The sequence below is a fragment of the Pundamilia nyererei genome, unplaced genomic scaffold (assembly GCF_000239375.1).
Source record: "Pundamilia nyererei isolate P.nyererei 1_Seehausen unplaced genomic scaffold, PunNye1.0 scaffold00008, whole genome shotgun sequence".
NCBI lineage: Eukaryota > Metazoa > Chordata > Actinopteri > Cichliformes > Cichlidae > Pundamilia > Pundamilia nyererei.
Window position 1 is genome coordinate 1,765,883 of NW_005187409.1, and position 20,978 is coordinate 1,786,860.

General features: G+C 39.4%; 1 protein-coding gene across 1 annotated transcript in view; it reads left to right on the forward strand.

Annotated features, from left to right (window-relative positions):
- Positions 1-20,978, forward strand: part of diaph2 (diaphanous-related formin 2) — a 357,023-nt gene that overhangs the window by 205,025 nt on the left and 131,020 nt on the right. The window contains exons 20-22 of the mRNA XM_013908245.1: positions 1,733-1,827; positions 17,567-17,668; positions 19,968-20,207. Coding sequence (XP_013763699.1) covers positions 1,733-1,827; positions 17,567-17,668; positions 19,968-20,207 — 437 coding nt within the window. The remainder of the gene's footprint in view (positions 1-1,732; positions 1,828-17,566; positions 17,669-19,967; positions 20,208-20,978) is intronic.

Below are 20,978 nucleotides of genomic sequence, written 5' to 3' on the forward strand. Positions count from 1 at the left end.
AAAAAAACTCAGCATAGAGCTACGATACTTAATAAATTTATTAGACCACCTTTCATAAAAACCAAGAAAACACAGATATTTAAAAAATCTGTCAAAAATGAGTTTAAAGCTAAAAATCATATTGTTACTTATTAGACAAACAGAATTCATGTTTATATTGCTCAAATTAATTCATCGAGCATAACGTTCAACTATTCAAACTATTTTTTTCTTTTCAGGAAAATAAATAACTTCAATTTGACGCCTTAATAAAAAAATAATGATGTGTGTTTCCCTTTTTTATATTTTTTTGAAAAACAGTACATTTGAAAATTCATGGATAACAACAGTAATTATATCACAGCATTAAAAATGTCATGTCGATTAAAGTGCTTCCACATGCTGGCGGATTAACCGTTACAGAAACAAAATGATTTTGATAATTACCAATGCTATTCATTTAGAGCAGCTATGCCATAAACCGTACATTGCGTGGTCTACTACATTTGCTGTTGTATCTCTATAGATGTAGTATCACTTATAGTATCACTTTCTATCCCTTTTCAACAGTACAGAAAATGGAACATAAGAATCAGATGTTTGATTCCCATATCAGTAATGCAGTAATGCAAAGCTCCTTTGTATACAAACTAAAAGGAAAAATACACCTCAGTGCACCTGGAAAAACACATACATACTAATCCTCATGGGGGAATGTGCAGGTGCAATTTTCTGCTAAATTGTGCACCAAAACGGCATTGTGCTGCTGAATCTCATCAACACACCTACACCTACACCATCACAGGAAATAAGAACCAGGTGCAAGCTGATAGCACCAAATGTTGGATTTTCAGCCTGGAACTTTTTCTTTTTGCCTTCCCATCTACGTTTGAATCTCCAATGTGTCCTAGTATCCAATACATATGACCTATGAAGGGCGACTCTTAAGAGAACTCAGTACTGAATATCCAGCTGTAGGTCTATTGAAGAGGCAATACGAAGCAAAGACAATGTGCTTTATATGACAAAAAATGTTGAGCTGAGGAAAGGTAGGTATATTATGTAGTGAAACCAGAAAATGATGCTAGATGTTATGGGACTAAAGCTCTACAACACTATATCGTAAATCAAAGTGATAGCAACGGCGTGTTATGCTTTGACTGACTTAAATGCAGTAAATACTCTGTATATTAAGTAGCAGTAGACTATGAAGAGCTGAAAAAAGGACGCACTCCTTCTCTGTTGCACGTCACATACAGACATCAGGTCCCAGTGCTTCAGTAGTTAAGCAGCTGTTGAGTGACTCTCCTCCAACTCATTACCAAACCTCCATGTGTGACTTCCACCTGGATACACCATCAGCTCCACTTTTCAATGTAGCCACCCCACCTGGAGTGTGAAACAGCCATGAGGCTTTGCCCTGAGGCAAATTCACTGGGCACCTTTGTATCCACCCTTACAAAAGCATGTAGCTGTTCACATGACACAAACACTCCTACAGCTAATTAAAAATATTCTCATTATCAGTATTGTTATTATTACCTGTCACTCTTTTACGTGTTGTTGTTAAATCTTGATTTTTCTTTCCTGTCCAGCTTTTGTGGCACAGACTATCCAGTCGAAAGGCTGGATAGTCGTTTTTCCAAGTAGAAAGTTAGGTCTGTGGTCATTTTGTGCTGAAATGTCTCTTGGAAGCCTGCAGTCTAATAAAAAAGGGAGAGGAAATGACTCTTTTCTGTCTACATCACAACAGCAATTTTCTTGGGCTCGTTCCGCCTGCCTTATGAAGAGATCCGGGACATTGTGCTCCAGGTAGACGAGGAGAGACTGAGTGAATCACTCATCCAGGTAAGACTGATACTCAGTGTGGTGCGTAAGTACCCCCCTTCCCCCCATTTTTCCTTTCTTTTTTACCCTTCTCTGTTACTTTGCAGTTTCTAAAAAATGTGTGAACTTTGTGTGTGTGGAGACCTGGTGTGGTCTCTCTCTTTTTTTTCTTTTTTGCACAAGTCAGTCGTCTCATTTTCATGTGGACCATAGAGACCCACCCTTTATCCTATTACAATGGATGGAGAAGGTGAAGGCTTGGCAAAGTCTCCTCAACTCCACCCCCATCTCGTCTTGTCTTTGTTTTAAACCGTGATTAATGAGCTTTCTAAAGGCTACTTGTTTTTTTCTATTTTATTTTTCACTGTCTCAAAAAAAAACAGCATTAATTGAAAACAAGGTGGATGCACTTGAGGTGAAGATGCATCACTGTGCAGCCTGAGCCTCAATCTGCACTAACATTTCTTGCACTGTCCTTGTGAGTAAAGCAGCATGTTGGCTTTTATTACTGTTTTATTTCTGCAGTAGGAGGTGTGTACCCTAGGGGTGAGTAGCAAATAGAACATTTGATTTCAGTATAATCTTGGCAGTGATACACTGCTTTCTGTGCATGAGTGTGTACAGAAGTCTTTTCCCCCCCCTTTTCTTTACTTGACAACCAGGAGTGGACATTGTTGAAGTGGCTGCTGATTTCAAGCTTAGGTCCAGAGAAAGGGGGAAAAGTTCCCACTAGCTCGAAGGGTGTCCTGTGGTGTCTGGCATTGGGACAGTTGATCTATTGGGTCCTGTGGTTGTGAGGTGGGCTTCTTTGGATTGCGTTTGCTCTGACACATCCTGTAGATGCTCAGTCAGATCAGTGTCATGTGTTCCTCAAGTCATTCCTGGCCAATGAGCTGGATCACACTGCTTTTGTGTTAAAGTTCTAGTGTGGTCTCAGAATGCAGCTGTGGTGTGGAGGTGGGTGATTACTTGGTTTGCACCAATGTTTAGTAAGGGAGCACATGTGCCAACATAACGCCCACATAATTCCCAGGAAATAACTTCCCCAGTATAGCTGTGCAAAGTAACAATGTGATTAATGTTATTCAATTCACTTGAAAGTGGTCCTAATGTTGCTTCTGGTTGGTATATTGTATATACCAGTATATATCCTTTACCACCAAAGCACGATTTGTACATCAACTAATGTAAATCCTGCAAAATCAACCCTTAAACTGACTAGGTGAAAGTACAGCCACAGGGTGTGTATGAGATGACACACATCCCTCCTCTTTGGGGCGGAAGTATGCTAAAGTACTAACACATTGCCAGTACACACAGCACCACATATGATGTGATGAACAAATCATGGCTGAATGTAGCAAAAATACACCAATGAGAAATGTCTCAGGGTTAGTCATATGTAGCTTTTTCAGCATTCAAACAGCTAGAAAGAGGTTTTTTATTGTCCCCATTTACTTTCTCCATTTTACTCTTTATTCAATGTGAAGCAGGACAGTGGGGTTTCTAACAAAAAGGCTCAACGGGGCTTAGGAGAATGAGCGTATGACTCAGTAAGAGCATCTGAAAACCAAGCTAATGTCATGAAATCTAGGGGGAGCCAGGGTGACCAACCGGGTTAACTTATTGGTACAGAAGGGGCACACATCTGGCATGTATGTCACTGCTGGTTAAATAATGGTCTGCATGGTCTGAAGTAGAAAGTTCAGGCGGAACAGTTTGGATAGCATCCCAGTTATTAACAATTCTTTCTTCTGTTAATTCACCTGCTGTTATGCTAATGTTATATAATGTCTCTTTTGAATTTGCTTTGAATTAATTAAATTATGATTCTCTTACATTAGAGGTTTACTAGCCTTTATATATGGTGTATAAATAGAATTTGAGTGGGTGACGATGCATACATATTCTATTATTGTGGAATATAAGCTTTTAACTAAATCCAATGCAATTGTTTAATGCATGGATATAACACTTTTTAAATATTAAGGTTGAGGTATTAAAAATCAGTTTGAACCCACAGACAGCTCAAAGCGTATGTCATGTGTTGTGTAGTGGTTAAAATGTGAAGCTCGAGGACTTATTAAACTGTGTTTGACTGAAAGCACGATTTGCTGCAAATGGTACATTGCAATAATGTTTGGCAAGAGAGGGAAGCAAAACAAATGCGTACATTTTTATTTACATGAAAATGTTGCTAATTGTATACTTAGATAACCATCCTACTGAAATATGAATGAGGTGATTATAAAGCAAAAGCGTGCAGAAATGAGCTCGCAAATTAAACGAGGCAGCAAGCAACACATGCCCAACAAATACAATTATAGCTATAGTTGAAACTATGCAGAGGCGCTGAAGGGAAGCAAAAAGACTCCCTGCTGGGTGACACAGTCCTGAGTGTGGGCTCCATCTGCACAGTGCTTATCCACATTCATTATGCTGATTAATCATTCCTCACCACCCACTTTCAGCCACACGCCAATCACCATTTATCTCGTGGACAGATGCACACACATAAAATAAAGCAAGGACGCTTTCAAAAGTAAATGAGTAACAACAACAACAACAATAAAAACATTATTAGTAAACTTTCTTCATCTTATTCTTCATCTTCACCTTCTGCTTCTTGCTCTTCTTAGCAAAAGTGTACATGCTATTGGTTTTACACCAGTCATTTACTGTTACTGAACTACAATCAAAATGTGCAATGGAAATTTTTAGTGTTTTTTTTTTTCATTCAAAAATTGCCACGTTGAAAAATTCATTTGGCAATTAGACAAAGAGTGCCTGTATTTGTGGTGAAGAAGAGGAGACGTGAACAATTCCTCCTTTTTAACTGGCTGTGCAGTTTTCGTTATGAAACGAAAATAACCAAGTTCAAATGTCTGTTCAACAACTGGAATCAACCAGATAAGTTTAAAGAATGGTGAAAATGGAAAGAATCAGGGAAGCAAGAGGTGTTCATAATCCATCTAAAACCCTGTAACTCAATCTTATTACCTTCCTTCTCAGTCGACATGTCTAATGTAATGATTTGTCAGCAGAATGTGGCAGTACGCTGGCCTTGAAGTACCCCTACAATGTGTCACCCTGGCAGAGCGGATAGATAGGAGTTGATTGGCTCTCCTTATTCTGCATTAGGGCCCATCAACGCCTCGGAGATGATATACACATCCCTGAATGTTAGCAGACAGTCCTGGATCTCCCCATTCATCCATGCCCCACACGAATGCTTGCACCCTTATTTTCATCTCCATGCACCCAGCATGCAAACATAAGTACGGCACATGCAAATGGATAGACGGTGTCAGTTATCCCCTCTGTTTTCTAGTCCCTGTGAAACTGCATTATGCATCATCTAACCAATAAATGTGTGTACACACACACACACACACACACACACACACACACACACACAAACATTTGCATTCTGTCATGCCCTCTTTCTTTGTCTGTGCTCTTTGTTTGACTACAATAGACATAGTGCTGGTGGTCATTTTTGTAAATCAGGTCAGCTTCATCAAATTTTAAAAGACAGAGTCACCACACTACCACATAGATTATAACAGTGTGGACAATGACAAACAACAATACCAGTTGGCTCAGTGAAAGCAGGTTGAGTCTCAGAAAGCATTGCAAAGGTCTGCTTTTAAAAGAGCTGACATCCTGACAAAGCTATTCATTGCTTTTATTGGCGGCAGGAGAAGCAGCAAGGGAAGGGTCCTGTAGACCTTTTTTGTGTGTGAAAGAGTCAGGCACATGTGGGCTTCAGGGCCAGGTTCTATTGTGTTTGCATTTAGTTTTGGCACTGCAAGACTACGAGACCTAAGCAGCACTCTGGCTAAGAACACATCTTCCACACTTGCATTATTTCAATCATTTGTGTGGATATGTGCCCATGAGCCTACTGTTACTGATTTAAACTGTTGCCTTTGGTGTTTTTATCTGTCCAAAAGTACCCAACAGCCTCTTTGCCCCAGAGGGGGGAAGGCTTAACTGGCATAATGATGGTATTTGGTCCCATGCCCTTACGGTTCATGCCAAAGGAACACAAGGAGGCCAAACAATGCCCAGATTATTAATAAGCACTTGTAAACTTGAATAGTTTATAGTGCAATCAACTGGTACACATGCAGGGAGTTATTAGCTCATAACCTTTCTCTGTTAGAGTAGTTGTCACTGGAGAATTGCAAAAGAAGTTAAAGTTGCTGACAATGTTGCCATTATTGTATTAAACAGGGTTTGCATTCTCAAAGAGAAACTGTGTCCAAAGGCTTATTTAAATTATTTTTTACTTACAGTAGGACGGATTAAGTGGTGTTGGTTTTTAGGAATTTAGATTAATGCTTAGCAAGGATACTCTCCAAGCACTCTCTCAGCTCGTTCTTTTGTCTTGCCACTTTTTTCCTTATTATTCTTGTACAATGTTTCTGCTGGACTACCTTGCATTCCCTCATTGCTTAATTGGCACATCTTGGGAAATAGTTCTTTGTGATTACAGTTTATAAATTCATAAGCTGTCTACAATGCATGTATACCCTCTTCTAATGCTCCCCCGGGCAAATATAAGCTTTTTTAGGTCTAATCAGCTTTTCTCCTTCCATCAAGCAAAAACAGCCCGTGGTTCTTCATGCTGTATACATAGTTGGAGATCACAGCCCTTGTGATGTCCAATTATGCTCCATTTCTAATTTAACCATTTCATATTAAAGCGCATCACTACATTGACCTCAGTAGGTGAGAGCAAACATGTAATCATAAAGACTATATTTAAATTAGGCAATTTTAGTCTGGGAATTCATAAATGCAATATGCAATATATGCAGTATTTTGCATCATCATCCTTTGTCTTTTAATAGATGTGCTTTTTTAAGGCACTTATCAGCTCGATTGCTGCAGTTATTTTTGAGAACTTGCCTCCACTTTGCATCCTGGGTATTTCAGTTTCTTCTCTTTCTTTAGCCAATCCAACTCGCTAAATGAAGTTAAAAGAGGGCATATGTAGGGGCTTAATCATGCTGCAGCATCAATCTTGGATTCACCAAATTATAAATAAAAGTCTTAAAATTCAGATACTTATTTCTCTCTCTCTATTTTACCCCATCTGCATTGAGAATTAAACTTTAGGCTTCTGGAGAGCAGCTCTTTTCTCGGTCTCTACTAAGAACACACCACGTGATCTAGCTTTTTGAAATGAGGGAGTCATCACTAAATGTTTTAGTACGCCCAGTTTTTGGTGCGTGTGGTAAGCTAACTCTCGTCAGCGGATGATATGGCCCTAGGGGCTTGTTTTGCAGAATATCAGAGTGGCTCCTTAATGTTTAATGTCTGCCAATGTATTTTATATTACCCCATCTTCTTTTCAAAAGGAAAGGCTAATGACTAACACTGCACCGCTGCTATTCATTTGTAATTAGTATTGCCCTATGTTGTGTGCAAATGCACTAGTAAAAATATCAAAGAATTGCACAATAGTGGCCATTCGCTTGCATTTAAACTTAGCATATCCTAATTGAGTCAGTGTATGCATATCACTTTTATTACTCGTTGGTTGACATACCAGCGCTTTTAGGTAAATAGTGGGACATTTCTTTATTCCTTTTTATGCTTTTTATATAAGCAGAAAATTGTTACATACATTGCACTCAACTCCTGATTTAGCGCAGAAAAAATGAAAATGACACAATGCTGCAATATCAACAGGAACAGACCAATAGCCTGTATGTATTACACCTTCTTTTTCAAGTACAGCACTTATTTAAATAAATATTTCCCCAGTCTGACCTATTCTGACCCTGCTGTGATATCCTGTACATGAAAACAGGAAAAGCAGTCTCCGCTATCAGTTTATAGCATTTCTTTAGTCCCTGTTTTGCTCATTGCATTGTAGGTTTTTGAAAATATGTTTTCATTTTCAAAGTGAAAGCAAAGTGTCTAACAGCCCTAAGATAACAGCAGATATCCTGACTTCATGTTTCCTTTGATGGCTTTTTTCTTTTTTTTGGGATCTTCTATGCCTTACTTCTCTGGGGAAAGAAATGCGCTGATGTGTAACATGTATACGTAGAAATTTAAATAATTTAGGGCTCTTAATATTTTTCTGATTCTCAAAGAGCGATGATTATTTGGCCGTCATTTCATCAATATCAGTTCACATTATCAGTGAAGACAATTTAAAGTGGCAGGCTGAATAATCGGTCGCTAACGTGGCTAATAAATGCTGCATAAAAATGATGATTACTTCAGTTCAATCAGCTATGTGAACACAAATGGATAATTGATGCTTCACAAATACGATATACCTTTCACATAAATGTAATATTTACTTTGAAGCTCAATTTATATGTAAAGCTAATGATAATAATAAAGGTTCTTCACTGGCAATGGCAATTTTAAAGGCGTATCAACTTACTGCATCATATACAGTCCTAATACACACTGACTAGTTGGTCTCCCAGTAAACACAAGTGTTGTCAGCTTTTGGCTTTTCACTACATCCCTTCACTTCGCCATGGCAACAACCTTTCCACCAGGTCTCACAGGAGTCTTCGGAACTAGCCTTGCTTGTTATTATTGTTTATCTCTCTTGTCAATCACCCAGATCACCACCATGCTCATCCATATGCATGGCCCTATGCAGTTGCTCATTGGCTGCTGGGTCTTGCAGTGCCCATGCCAGTCTTTGTTCGCTGCTGTAACAGGTGATTGTAGCAGACTGGCACATTGTTGGGCATCATTTTCATGGTGTAAAAGTGCACATGTGGGGCATGGCGATAAGTATGGGCCTGTTGGATTAGAGCTTAAGCAGGAGAAACGAGCCCCCATGGGCTTAATTGTGGTTTATTTTGGCACACAGCACATAACTCTACTCTGCATCAAATGCCAATTTAACAATGAAATGTGAAATACATTATGCAGACTTGGGAGGGCTGGAAAAATAAGACAGGAAAGGAGAGGAGGTATTGAATAAACAAAGTAAAGGCAAGGAAAAAGAGAAATCGGGCTTGATTTGGTGCTATATCAAAATGTGTTTTAGAAGTGATGGCCAGCACCCAAGGTACTACATGTACTTTTCACTGATCATCACCAAGCTGCTGATCTGTAACCACAGGGTCCTGGCCAGGTACTCTGTCCTAAGGTTGAATATTGATTAAAGGAAAAAACACACAGGCACAGACACACACACCTACACACGCAGTAGGAAGTCCATTCACAATGCACCACAGCAGTTAAATTTTGATTATGTGCGGTCCATTCAGCTCCTTCTCTGGCATACCGGGTGCTGTATTTCCTTAACCAAGTAAAAATGTGTTTTCTGTTTTCACTTTCCAATTCGGTGTCTTTGTTACTGTGACAGATGGCACATCATTCAAAGAAACCCTCTCAGAAGGCAGACTCCATAAACAAATTAATTTCTATTACTGTTTTGCATGCATGCTCTGTTCTTACGTGATTGACAGTCGCCTCATATATGCTCTGTATTAGTAAGACTATATGAGACATGGCAAAAGAAAAATGGATACAAATGAGTGACAATTTCAGTGCAGTTGAGTAAAGTTCACCCTGCTATCTCCACCTTGGCAAGTTTGTTTCTTAGCAAATGATTTGAATATAGTTTCCCTGGTATTCTTAAAACAATCTGAACATCATAGAGGAGTGATAATAGTTGAATACATGTTTTAAAGCAAAGTTTATTGTCAGTTATTTATGAAAAAGTTTCATTTGTAAGTCCTAACGGCTCGCACCTATTCAAGTGAGAACGGATGCACTTTAATCTCTTGCTTTCACTGCTTTGTGTGTGTGTGTGTTGCTTGTTTCTGCCTCTTTTGCCACCTCTCTGTTTTAATTTTTCTTTTTGTGTGTGTGTAAACTTGTACTTGCTTTCTTACCCTCACTCTTAATCGCACTTCACACCTTCCATCACAAATACAAGTGCTCAGGTATGCATGTTTAACAAAAAATCCTCATATTTTATCCTAAAAGGCAAATTTAATGTCACACTAAGTCTGTCAGCTTTTCCAGCCCCAACCCTGAAATTAATCCCTCCCCACATCTCTCCCAACCTGTTTTCTTCTCTCTGTGTGTTTGTCTTTTTCTCTTAGACTGCATTTCCCATTTAGTTTAATGCGATTTTAGAATCTGCCACACTCAGTTCGTTGCCTGTCAGTCTGTCACTGTCGCTTTGCTCACAGTGAGATTTGACGTGTTTATGTCGTTTGGCAGGATGTAGATTGTCTAAACTATGCAGCTGTAAGACTGATGTTCTTTGTTTAACATGTTTACCTCCGAGACATGATTTGCCATTTCTTTCTGCTGCTTGTTCTTATTTTTAACCTGTACGTCGCTCCTGTAGTGTCAGATTTATTTTTTATATTTTAAAAAAGCACAAAAGTAATTGTAAATGCATTCGACATGATTTGAAATATAACAATAGTTTATTTGAGATTTGTAAACCTAATTTTTTTGTAGTGCTGAATATTTCCAAGCCAAATTTGTGTTGCAGTGTACTTTATTTCGTTGATTGTTTTTCAGTCAAAAGTGCTCCCATTTGCATAAACTAAAACACAACTTGATAGCCTTTGTTCCATGTATTCAGTTTACAGTAGTAGTAACCTTTTGTTTGAGATTGATGCCGTCTACGCCCACAGAGCATTGTGCAAAGTTGCTTTTTTCTTTCTTTTGACTATTAAGCTTAGTTTGAGAAAAAAAACAAAAAAAAGAAACTTTTGAAATTGCCCAAGTCTTTCTTTTTAGACTGTCAGGGGTTGGTTTAAGAAGTAAGGTTTGCAGAAAGCTGAGAAGTCTTTGCATCTGTTGATTATTTTGTTATTGATTCAACCCAAAGTCTTCACTGATTTGCCATGAGCCAGGTAAAAAGCCCGCTGAGGTGTCACGGCAGATAAGTGGCAGTCCCATGTTGTTCTCATCACAAGTGTGGGAATAATAGCAAATGTTTCTCTGCCTTCAAAAACTGAGGAGAAAATCAATTAAAAGGAGAAAATCACATCTGTCAAACACATGGCAGGCATGGCTTGTCTTCTGTCTTTGTTATAAACCTTCCATATGCTCTTTAAAAAGGGGCACAATTTACTCAGATCATATTTTAGACATCAGATTACGCTTTCTCGTTTCTCCTTTATTTAACCCAACTTAATAAAGAGTTTATTGCTCTGAGAAAAGTTCCATCGATTGGCGTATCTCTAATATCGCTGATTGTATCTCAAGGGTTCTTGGGCTTCTTTGTCATTTTGACTTTACTTTTGGGAATATGCTGCTCAGAGCTCTGTATGAGTTGTAGTATTATTGTACTTACAAGTCCAAGTCAATGAAATTTGATGATGACCGTATATACATATATGTATTTAGCAGATACAGTAAGCACTGTCACTGTAGCCTGAATGTCAGTGTTTTTCTTAAGCACTACATCACCAATCTTTTTTTAACCGCATGCAAGCATTTAAACTGTTTGTTAAAGTTTATAGTTATTGCATACCCAGACTGCCCATTAGGTTGTTCTACCTTGGCGTGTGAGTGCTGAATGCTATGAAACTGTGAATTGACAGCAGCAGAGATCAAAGTGTTGAAGTAAAAGCCCTACAGACACTGTCATCCTCTGCAAATGTTTAGTGAACCGAAACCTGTATCTCATTACTTTTACACTCTTCTTTACCCTCTCAGCTGCTTCCAATCCCCACCTTGACAGTCTGAGTACTAATAGTGAAATTATTCCTACATATATCTACATATATATATCTATATATCTATATAGATATATATATGTAAAAGAAAAACAAAACAAAAAAAACTAAATCCCCTCCGGCCCTGCGGACAGTCTTTATCCCCTTTATCAAGCTCGGCTCCTCTACCAGATGCCTGGGAGCATAAGGGTCCTGGTCAGTATCTAGGGATGTTCCTAGGAATGTGCTTTTCTGGACAGAGAACAAGAGAGCAGAGATGTCCTTCACGGGATGTGCTGGAGCCACTTTTCCAGGTTGGGGTTCACTGCCCCAAGTGCTCCAATTACCTTCACATTCCCACACCTTCTATAGCTCCACTCTAAGTCTCAGTATTTGTTTCCTTCTTCCTGATGTGGTATCGTTACATCTATTACTATGGCCTTCTTCTTCCACTTGTCCACCACTACTCAGGTTGGCTAGCCATCACCAGTTTATCCACATGTAACTGAAAGGCCCACCTGATCCTAGCTCAGTCATTCTCAACCACTCGAGAGGTCTGACTTCGGGACATCCAGGCAGGCTTTTTTGTCTTTATGTCAGTGGCTTCCACCTCCTCCTTTGGCCAGCTTATTAAGCCAACTTATCTCATATCTGGCGCACGTAGGTGTTGATTGTCCCGATCTTGTTATTCCTATTCAGTTGGATCCTCAGGACTTGCCGTACTCTTTTGGTAGTACACTCCCCTCAGTAGGACTATGTTCCCTCTCCCATCCGTTCCCTTCACATCTAACTACACTTCTTTAGTCTGAATGACATTCCATTGTTGTTGCTGTAGATCCTGGGGGTGTGGATCGAGTCGTGTTCACTTCTGGCATTCAACTTGTATGCCATGTTGCTGCGATCTGTTTTTAGATGCATTAGCCACTGAGTGTTGCAGTTATGTGTTGCATCCTTCTTAAACTTAAAGAATACTGCTTAAAATAACCCTGCATTTCGTTAGCAAAATAAATTAAATGAGTCAGGTTGTGCGGAAGTATGTGATGCTTTCTTTTCTTTTCTTTCCTTTTTTAAACATTTATAGTATTTATGGAGCAATAAAGCAGCAGGGTATGCTTTCGGACATTCCCTTCTTGTGACTGACACATAACTGCTGTGTGGATATGCACTGTGTCCTTAAGTTCCCACTTTCATCGTTGTTTTATGTTTTAGTTTTTTTAAGCAAGACATGAAAAACTAAAATACTCAGCTATGCAAATCCAAACAGTTTTCAAACTGACAGGTGGCCATGTTGTCTTTTTAATATAACGTGTAGACAATGACATTGCCAGTTTTCTACTCATATCAATAGTTTCTTCACTACGTTTAGCATAAAAGATCTTACGACAAATGCGTATACAGTTGCTACACACATTTCACCTACACCTGCTTTCTTTTTTGAGGATTTAACATGAACAACATGCTGTTGTTGCTTCATGTTTCGCCGTGTCTTGGCACATGTGCTGATACGTAGCGCCTTCATCTTCGCCCAAGGCGGTAAATGAATGTGTAGTTTTGCTAGCATACTTGCAGTAATCTCTCCTAGACTGCTGTGTGTGTCTGGTGGCCTGTGGTGAGGAGTCTGGCCCAGCGTCATCACCCAGACTCCCACATTGCTACACATATGGTGCTGCCTTTGTGTCAATTGTACTCTATGGGGTTTCTGATAATTAACAAGATGACAGACAAATGAAATGACAAGCACAAGGTGGATTAGATTTTCCACTACCTTGTCTTCTTGCTTTGTTTTTCATTTAGTTGCATTCAACTTCCATATTTTGAATGTTTTAGATTAATTTCACTTTTTTCGCAAGGTGCTCATAATGTAACTGCAGTTTCTACTTTGCAAATGGCAAATTTAACAGACATTTTCTGTTAAAGTTTATATATGTAATGCCTGGTCTTGGATTTACATGCTGTGTAAAAGTGCCGCATCAGTTTTGAAAGGTACAGACATGATTATAAATGGACTGGAATACATTTATCAACAAGGACTGCCAAGGATACTTTTCCTTCATGTCTCTTCTGTGCCAGACCAGACTCATGGAACTGGAAAGACATTGTGAAAGACTTACATTATGAGTGTGAAGACATATCCCTAATTATTTGCCAGAGAATAATCTAAATGATTTGTCACAGTATCAGCTGTAGCTATTGCAACAAATGAACAGTTTTCCTCTATATTACCGTTGTTTTATTCAGAGCCAACTCTACAATGTCAGACAGCACTGTTACTAATCCGACTGCTAATATTATCTTTTTGAGTTCTCGAGAAGAATTTTGTTCTGAGTTTATCTACCAGGAGAGTGTAGATAGTTTTTAGATTGTTGGAATTTTATTGCATACAGAAAAAGCCCATTCGGTTCAGTGAAACATGGATCATAAATGGATGTCACACACGAATTTTGGATAGTAATAGCATTCCAGCTGTACCTAAGCGGTCTAAACGGCTGCATTACTAAACATATTTGGATAGAACTCCTCGGAACACTTTAGCATGATCCGAAGTTTTCCCAGTCATTATTAACTTCAGCATGATCCTTAAAATTACAATTGCACCAAGATTTTGTTGTTGTTGCTCTGTTTTGTTTTGTTTTTCATATCCTAAAAAAATATTTATGTTCCTGTTGACATGATCAAAAGCCTTCATTATAAAAGCACCATTGCTTGCTGCAGACCTTAATTGGGGCTTTGGCAAAAGCAAGAAACATTTGATTTAATGGCTTCATCCCAAACAGGACTGCATGGCTTGCATTATAGCTCACTTTTTATATTGCTGAATTCCCTGAGGGAAGGACAGAGATGTCATCATTAGTGGGAAGTAGACTCTGGCTGTGTTGTCTGTGATGACTGCTGAGGTCTATAGCATGGTCAGCCAGGCCTGTGGCCCAGTAGCTGTGTCTGCTCTCTGTTTTCCCTGTCTAGGCTTCCATCTGGCCACGTGATCCTGCGCCAGTCTGCTCCTGCTGAATAAATTTGGGGAGCTAATGAGGAAGGAAGCTTTGTGAGGAACTGGAAAAGGGCACATCTTCCTCTCTTTTCCTCTGAGAAAAGGAGGTGGAAAAGTCGCTGTGGTCAATTTTATTAACTTGGCTGACCTTCACACAAACAATTAACATTTACAGAAAACGCAGCCCCTCCCATTATCTTCCTCATCTCCATCTTTAACTTCACTACCAGCAGGATTGTTTTTTCTTTTGCGAAGAAATTTATAAGACAATTGTAGATTGATGGACAACCCGCTGCATGTATTTTATAGACAGTAGCAAGGATATGTTGGCAATACTGCAGAAATTTGGATATCTTTTATTCGTTATCAGGTTTAGTAATTGGCTAAGGGCCACCATTCTCACAGTAATAAACCAACAGTGAGCAGTAACTGCGTGACCTTATCTTGTCATTGTTGTATGAGTCCATCAGCAAACCACTGTGCACTGAGTAAAATCTGTTCCAATAAATCTGTTAAAAAAAAGTGTGTATTCATTTATGTATACTAAACAAAACTAGACAATCCACTAACTGGGTCGCAGAGCCTGGACCAAGTCTAAACCTAAGCAGCAGGTGAGTCCAAAAACAAACAAATAGCAGTTCTGGTCACCGGCCACGGGACAAGCGGCACTTCACTGGGAACTGCCAGAGGCGACGGGACTCCTCAGGCAGCTTGGTTGGAGGTTGTCAACAGACGCGACGGAGAACCTTGGGCTTGGGCAGAACAGGACCAAGTGGCGGAGCACAGACCTCTGGCTGGGACAAAACATGCTGTGCCACAGATGAATGAGGTCCACACGGCGCGGGCACCTCTGGGTAGGACAAGGCAGACGGTGCAGAGAGCTCTGGCTGGGCCTGCACAGGGCATACAGCAGGCTCTGGATAAGCTACCATTCTCATTCTGGAAAAACATATGGCCGAACACCAGTCATCCCCACCTATGGAACAGCTACAGGTGCAGAAGTGGACTGGGTCTCAGCTGCCCTCGCCCTGGAAACTGGTGCAGGGACCCACCGGACATCAGCTGCTTCCACCTGAGGAACTGGTACAGGTCCCGAGGTGGACTGGGTCCCAGCTGGCTTTAGCCTGGGAACAGGGACTGCTGCAGGGGCCAACTGGACACCAGTTTTGATAGTCCAGCACACATTCACAGTAAACAGTCTTCAAAGAGGATAATTCAGGGTCCTCAGAAGTGACTGGTTCAGGGAAGTAAACTGTGAAGTGACTTTAGAGTCGCTAGCCCAGCCTCTTTGCAGACTTTAGTGGGTCAGCTACATGATGCACACGTTTAATGTTGGTCGCTTTTGAAGCAAAAGAAACAGTCTTAGATTTTGATGGGCTAGTGGTACACTGAACAGTCATTAGGACCTTTGCATAGCAAACAACAGTTTTTGACTTACCGTGAACACGAGGGAAAAGGTCTTTCTCACTCACAGGGAATTGCTCTGCAAAAGAAGAGCAGCGACCATGGGAGCCTAGCATCTTCTTGCTCCCACTGCCCCCGACTCAAAACCTTCAGCGAGCCACACAGCGGCATTGAAGTGGAAATGCCAAGCATTTCAGCTCGTCTCCCTTGGAACATGAGGAGACACAATATATACAAGGAAGGAGGAAACAGAGCAGAGCGGAAACACCTGGGGAACACAGCTGAACATAGTCCGACTGATGAGACGGGAAGCAGAACAGAACATAATGCACACAGGACGAAGGACTGACAAAATAAGACAGGAAGCACGAGAGACGCACACAGACTGACTACATACAGAGGGTGAGGGCGAGAGCATAGAGGAACCAGATAGACACATAGGGACATGACTGGGGTAACAGAGGCAAATAAACATGGAGACAAGACTAACTGCACAGGGAGACACCTATAATTAACACAGAAAACTAGACACAAGAGGATGGGAAACACTAAGGAAGGACTTGCTCTTACACAATGTATAACAGAAGAAGACTAAATATGCCAAGGGAATGGCTACAAGAAACAATAATGAAATTAACCAAGCGTAGAATTCATAATAAAAAAAATCTAGAAAATCCACTAACTCAGAACGCTGGGTCACAGACCCAGGACCATGACAAATAACCAAAGTTACTTTGAGGCTTGTATGCTGCTTAATGTGAATAAATGTTGTTGATACCAAGCGTAGTATTATGTCTTTGTGCTGATAGCTACAACAGCAATCGGGGTCATTGTAGGAAGGTAGTAGTGTAATATTCAAGAAAAAATAACAATGAACAATAAAAAAAACAAATCTCAAAGAATAAAATCATGAGTGTATTAGAAAAAAGCCAAAAACGTTTTCACAGTCCTGGCCACTTGTATGTTTGGACTTTCTATTGATCGAGTTTCTTCTATCAGTGTTTCGGATTTGTCCAAATCTTGTATTATAGTTGAATGAAGAAACACATTTTAGACCCTGTTTTCTGCTCTTAATACCAGTTCAGTTTTATCAACCCCTGCTGTGGTTACTTGCTTTCATTAAGAAATATTCTGCTTAAGTTATTACGACATATAAACTACTTCGTTGTTATGATGCTCATAGTTCTTTTTCTCTTGCATTTCCAAATTGATGTTGATTATTCATAGTACTGTGTTTTTGGTTGTTGGTTGGTGTTGAGGAAAATACAAAGCACTCTAGTGGTATCAAGTAGTGAAGTAGAGTAGAAAGTACAAGTAGAGTATCAAGTAGAAATACATTTTACTAAAATTTTACCTACTTACTGTATAGTCTTCACGTAGACCTGGACCTCATCTGCAGGTTGACTTGTTAGGAAAGGCATGTGTCCATGAGGCAACATGTGCAGTTTTTCAAACTATTTACTAACCTAGTAAACTAAATAGGAACACAATAGTGTGAGTCCAAGCAAAGAGCTGTTGTGGACTTTTTTTCCTCATCTTTTTGTGTAAGCTAAACTGTCCTCCGTGTCTGTGCAATGATTTTCATGTTGATGTGGAGAGAAAATTACATTTGCATTAACAGTAGCTCTGTTGTTGTGGTGTGTGTGCGTGTGTGTGTGTGTGTGTGTGTGTGTGTGTGTTCTTCCATTTCTAGAACCTGATAAAGAACCTGCCAGAGCAGAAAGAGCTGAATGCGCTAGCAGAACTAAAGGGTGAATATGAGGAGCTTGTGGAGTCAGAGCAGTTTGGCATTGTGGTGAGTATAATTTTCTGGTGCCCGCTGCCTCCCAGATTCCAACAAGAAAACACTCTACACAATCACATTCCCTGTATGTTATAGTCAAATATTTGCAAGCACACACTGTTTAAAAATTGAATTTTTACTTCATTACACACTCACTTTTTTGGGGAGCTGCTTGGTTTGGACACTGGTAGCTTATGACAAGGATTTTTAGAAAAAAGCAAAACTTCCAAATGACAGAGGCTGTAGTTGAAAGCGTCCTTTTGACTTGAGCAAAGAACAGTTCAATCATTTTTGATTAGAATTCTGCATCAAGAACTTACTGAATGCCATATTTTGACATCAGCTGTCAATGTTGTCTCATGATAAAATCCTACCCTGAGGCTACCAATGCTGTCTGTAATAAAGTCCTTTGAAAGGTACGCAGTTGACATCAGTTGGCTTGGTGATCTTTCCCAATCCTCTAATCAATTTACCATGAACAGCCAAATTTCTGTCTTTTGCAGTGGTAAGATAAATAAAGTTATAGTGAGCCTTTTCGTATCACAACTTCACAAAGTAATCTTCATGTCTAGCACTCAGAAGAACTATAATTGTTTGATCGGAGTACGCATACACATATAAAGATACGTAAGACATATGAAGAGCTTTGTCCTGTTTTATTGTTCTTTTTTGTAATTCACAAATTGCCACAGACCTTTCAGAGACTTTCGTAACCACGAATCACCTTTGAACAGACTGAAATAAACAAACGAATAAATACAGATAAATATACACAAAATCAGCTTTGGACTTGTCCTATAAATGAAACAGATGCTACTGAGGATGACCGACAAAGTCAGGTTAAATTGTTTTACTGTAAATCTATTCTAGGAGATGGAAAGTACATCATCAAGCTACTCTGACCTTTACACTTAGTTACAGCTATAATGACTTTTTAATTAACTGCTCTCGCCATCCACTTACCAAGTGAAAACCCAGCACTTTAGGCAACTGTAAAAGAAAGTGTTCTTTAAAGGTAACTTCACAACAAGACACAGAGGTACATTATACAGGTCTACAAAAGAACTGCTAGAGCTAAATGTTAGACCTCGGGCTCACAGCTATATGTTACATTACACTATTTATCTCTTTACTTGTCTGTGTCTTTTGGAAGATGTAATGAAGCAGAGGGTGGCAAGTTTCCCTCATGATCTCACCAATGTTGTGATCGTACGCTGCCCCGCTGATGAAGTAGCGCCTCATTGTAGAGATATTCAGTTCCCCTGGGAAATAAGCTATGTTCAGGCTTTTCTCTACCAAAGCTGTCACCAATACGCTTGCTTTCAGTGTGTAATTTGTACTTATTGTAGACAAATCATTTCAAGTAAGAGAGAGAGAAGGAATGTGTGTGCATGTGTTTGTGATGGAGAGTAAGTGACTGAGTGTGTATAGCTGTGCCTGCAAGGAATTAAGGTAGAGGGGATTATGGGTATGTATTGCTATATATCGTATGTGTTTCTTGTTTGTTTTTCACCTGATTAGTATTTCTACTGCATTGGAACATATTGTGTTTTATATTATTTAAGACATTATTTAAGACTTGTTTATGGCAGATTTGCAGTTTATTGCAGCAGTATTACACTTGAGCTTGAACACGATGGTGATAGCGAGGCGCTATAGCTTTATAGGATTTCTGTACTTCTTTTCTTTTTTTTGCTTGTTCATTTTATAAAAACGTGGTGTACAGTATGAACCCACAATGTTTTGTCAAATATCTCTTAGATTGTGGATAGTGCTACTTCACTGAAATCTGTAATGATTAGATTAAGAAAGCCTTTTTGCTTTGATGCTGATGATCTGCATATATATATATAGTTGTAGGTTATTTGTCTAACGAGTGCTCTGGCATGCAACTGCAGTTTGCTTGTCAAGTAAGCCACAAATTGCTTCCAATCAGCAAAGTTTTGCTACTTACTTAATACATATACATTTATTGAGGGTAACTCACCCAGATAATGAGCTCATTGGGTTGTGTGTCGTGACACATTATTTTTCACATGAAAATTGTGTGCCTGTCAAAAATCTGCTCATTTGTTAATTAGCTGAAATGAAAACAAAAAAGTTTCATTATTGCATAATAATGGAATTAAGAATATTTTCCTAGCACACAATATGGGTATTTATATTTGAAGATCTTTATTTGCTTCCACTATGACAAACCCAGGATGATTTTACAAAAGTAGGTGTACAAAGAAAGTGCTTGTTTGGGTTTTTTCTCTTTTTTTTTACACATAAATGCCACTTACATTCTTTCTTTATGTTGTCACCTCAGATGAGTTCAGTAAAACTCCTACGGCCACGTCTCAACGGCATTCTGTTCAAGCTGACGTTTGAGGAGCAGGTGAATAACATCCGACCCGACATCATGAATGTGACATTTGCTTGTGAGGAGGTGAAGAAGAGTGAAGGTTTGAGCAAACTCCTGGAGTTGGTTTTGCTGGTTGGCAATTACATGAATGCCGGCTCAAGAAACGCCCAAACCTTCGGTTTCAACGTCAGCTTCCTTTGCAAGGTAACGTAAACAGCACACATTTAAAAAAACAAAACATGTTGGTTAAATGTCTAAAATGAGAACAGAAATGAAAATGAAAGGTGAAATTTAATAACTGTAACTGTATCACGTGATTTTCAGCTAAAGGATGGCAGATTTATAAGAACATAAGGGAGGTAACTAATTAATTCAGAATCATTAAATCAGCATTTTTTCACAGTTTCGTCATATTTTAACATTAAAGATGATTCAAAATGTATTGATCTGATTTTACGTTTTAAGTGATCCCAATTTGTACAAAAAGTCAGTACCCCCCCGATGTTTATGCTGCACTTCTCCTCCAAGTTAGTAGCGGCCAGGTAGTTTTTTGCATACTTGCTGACAGACAAACAAACAGCAACATTTTCCCTCCACCTCAGCTTTCACCTTGGAGGAGGAAAAATGTTTCAATAGACAAAATAACACAAACACTGGGAGGTATGAAGCTGCCAGCAAAGGCTACATCCGTGTTCACTGCCAGGTAAAATCACAGCATCCAAAGGTGTGAAAGAGAAGACTGGCAGCCATGCACACACACTTACAAAAGCACAACAAAGCCATCAGCCCCACAGCCGAAACAGCTAGGGTTAGTCATGATACCATGAGTTGAAGTACATTTGTTATTGTACATGATTGATTGACATAAGTACCGTATTTCCCGGACTACAAAGAGCACCTGAATATTAGCCGCACAAGCTAAAATCAGGGGAAAATCCTGTTTTGTACATACATTAGCCGCACCTGACTAAAAGC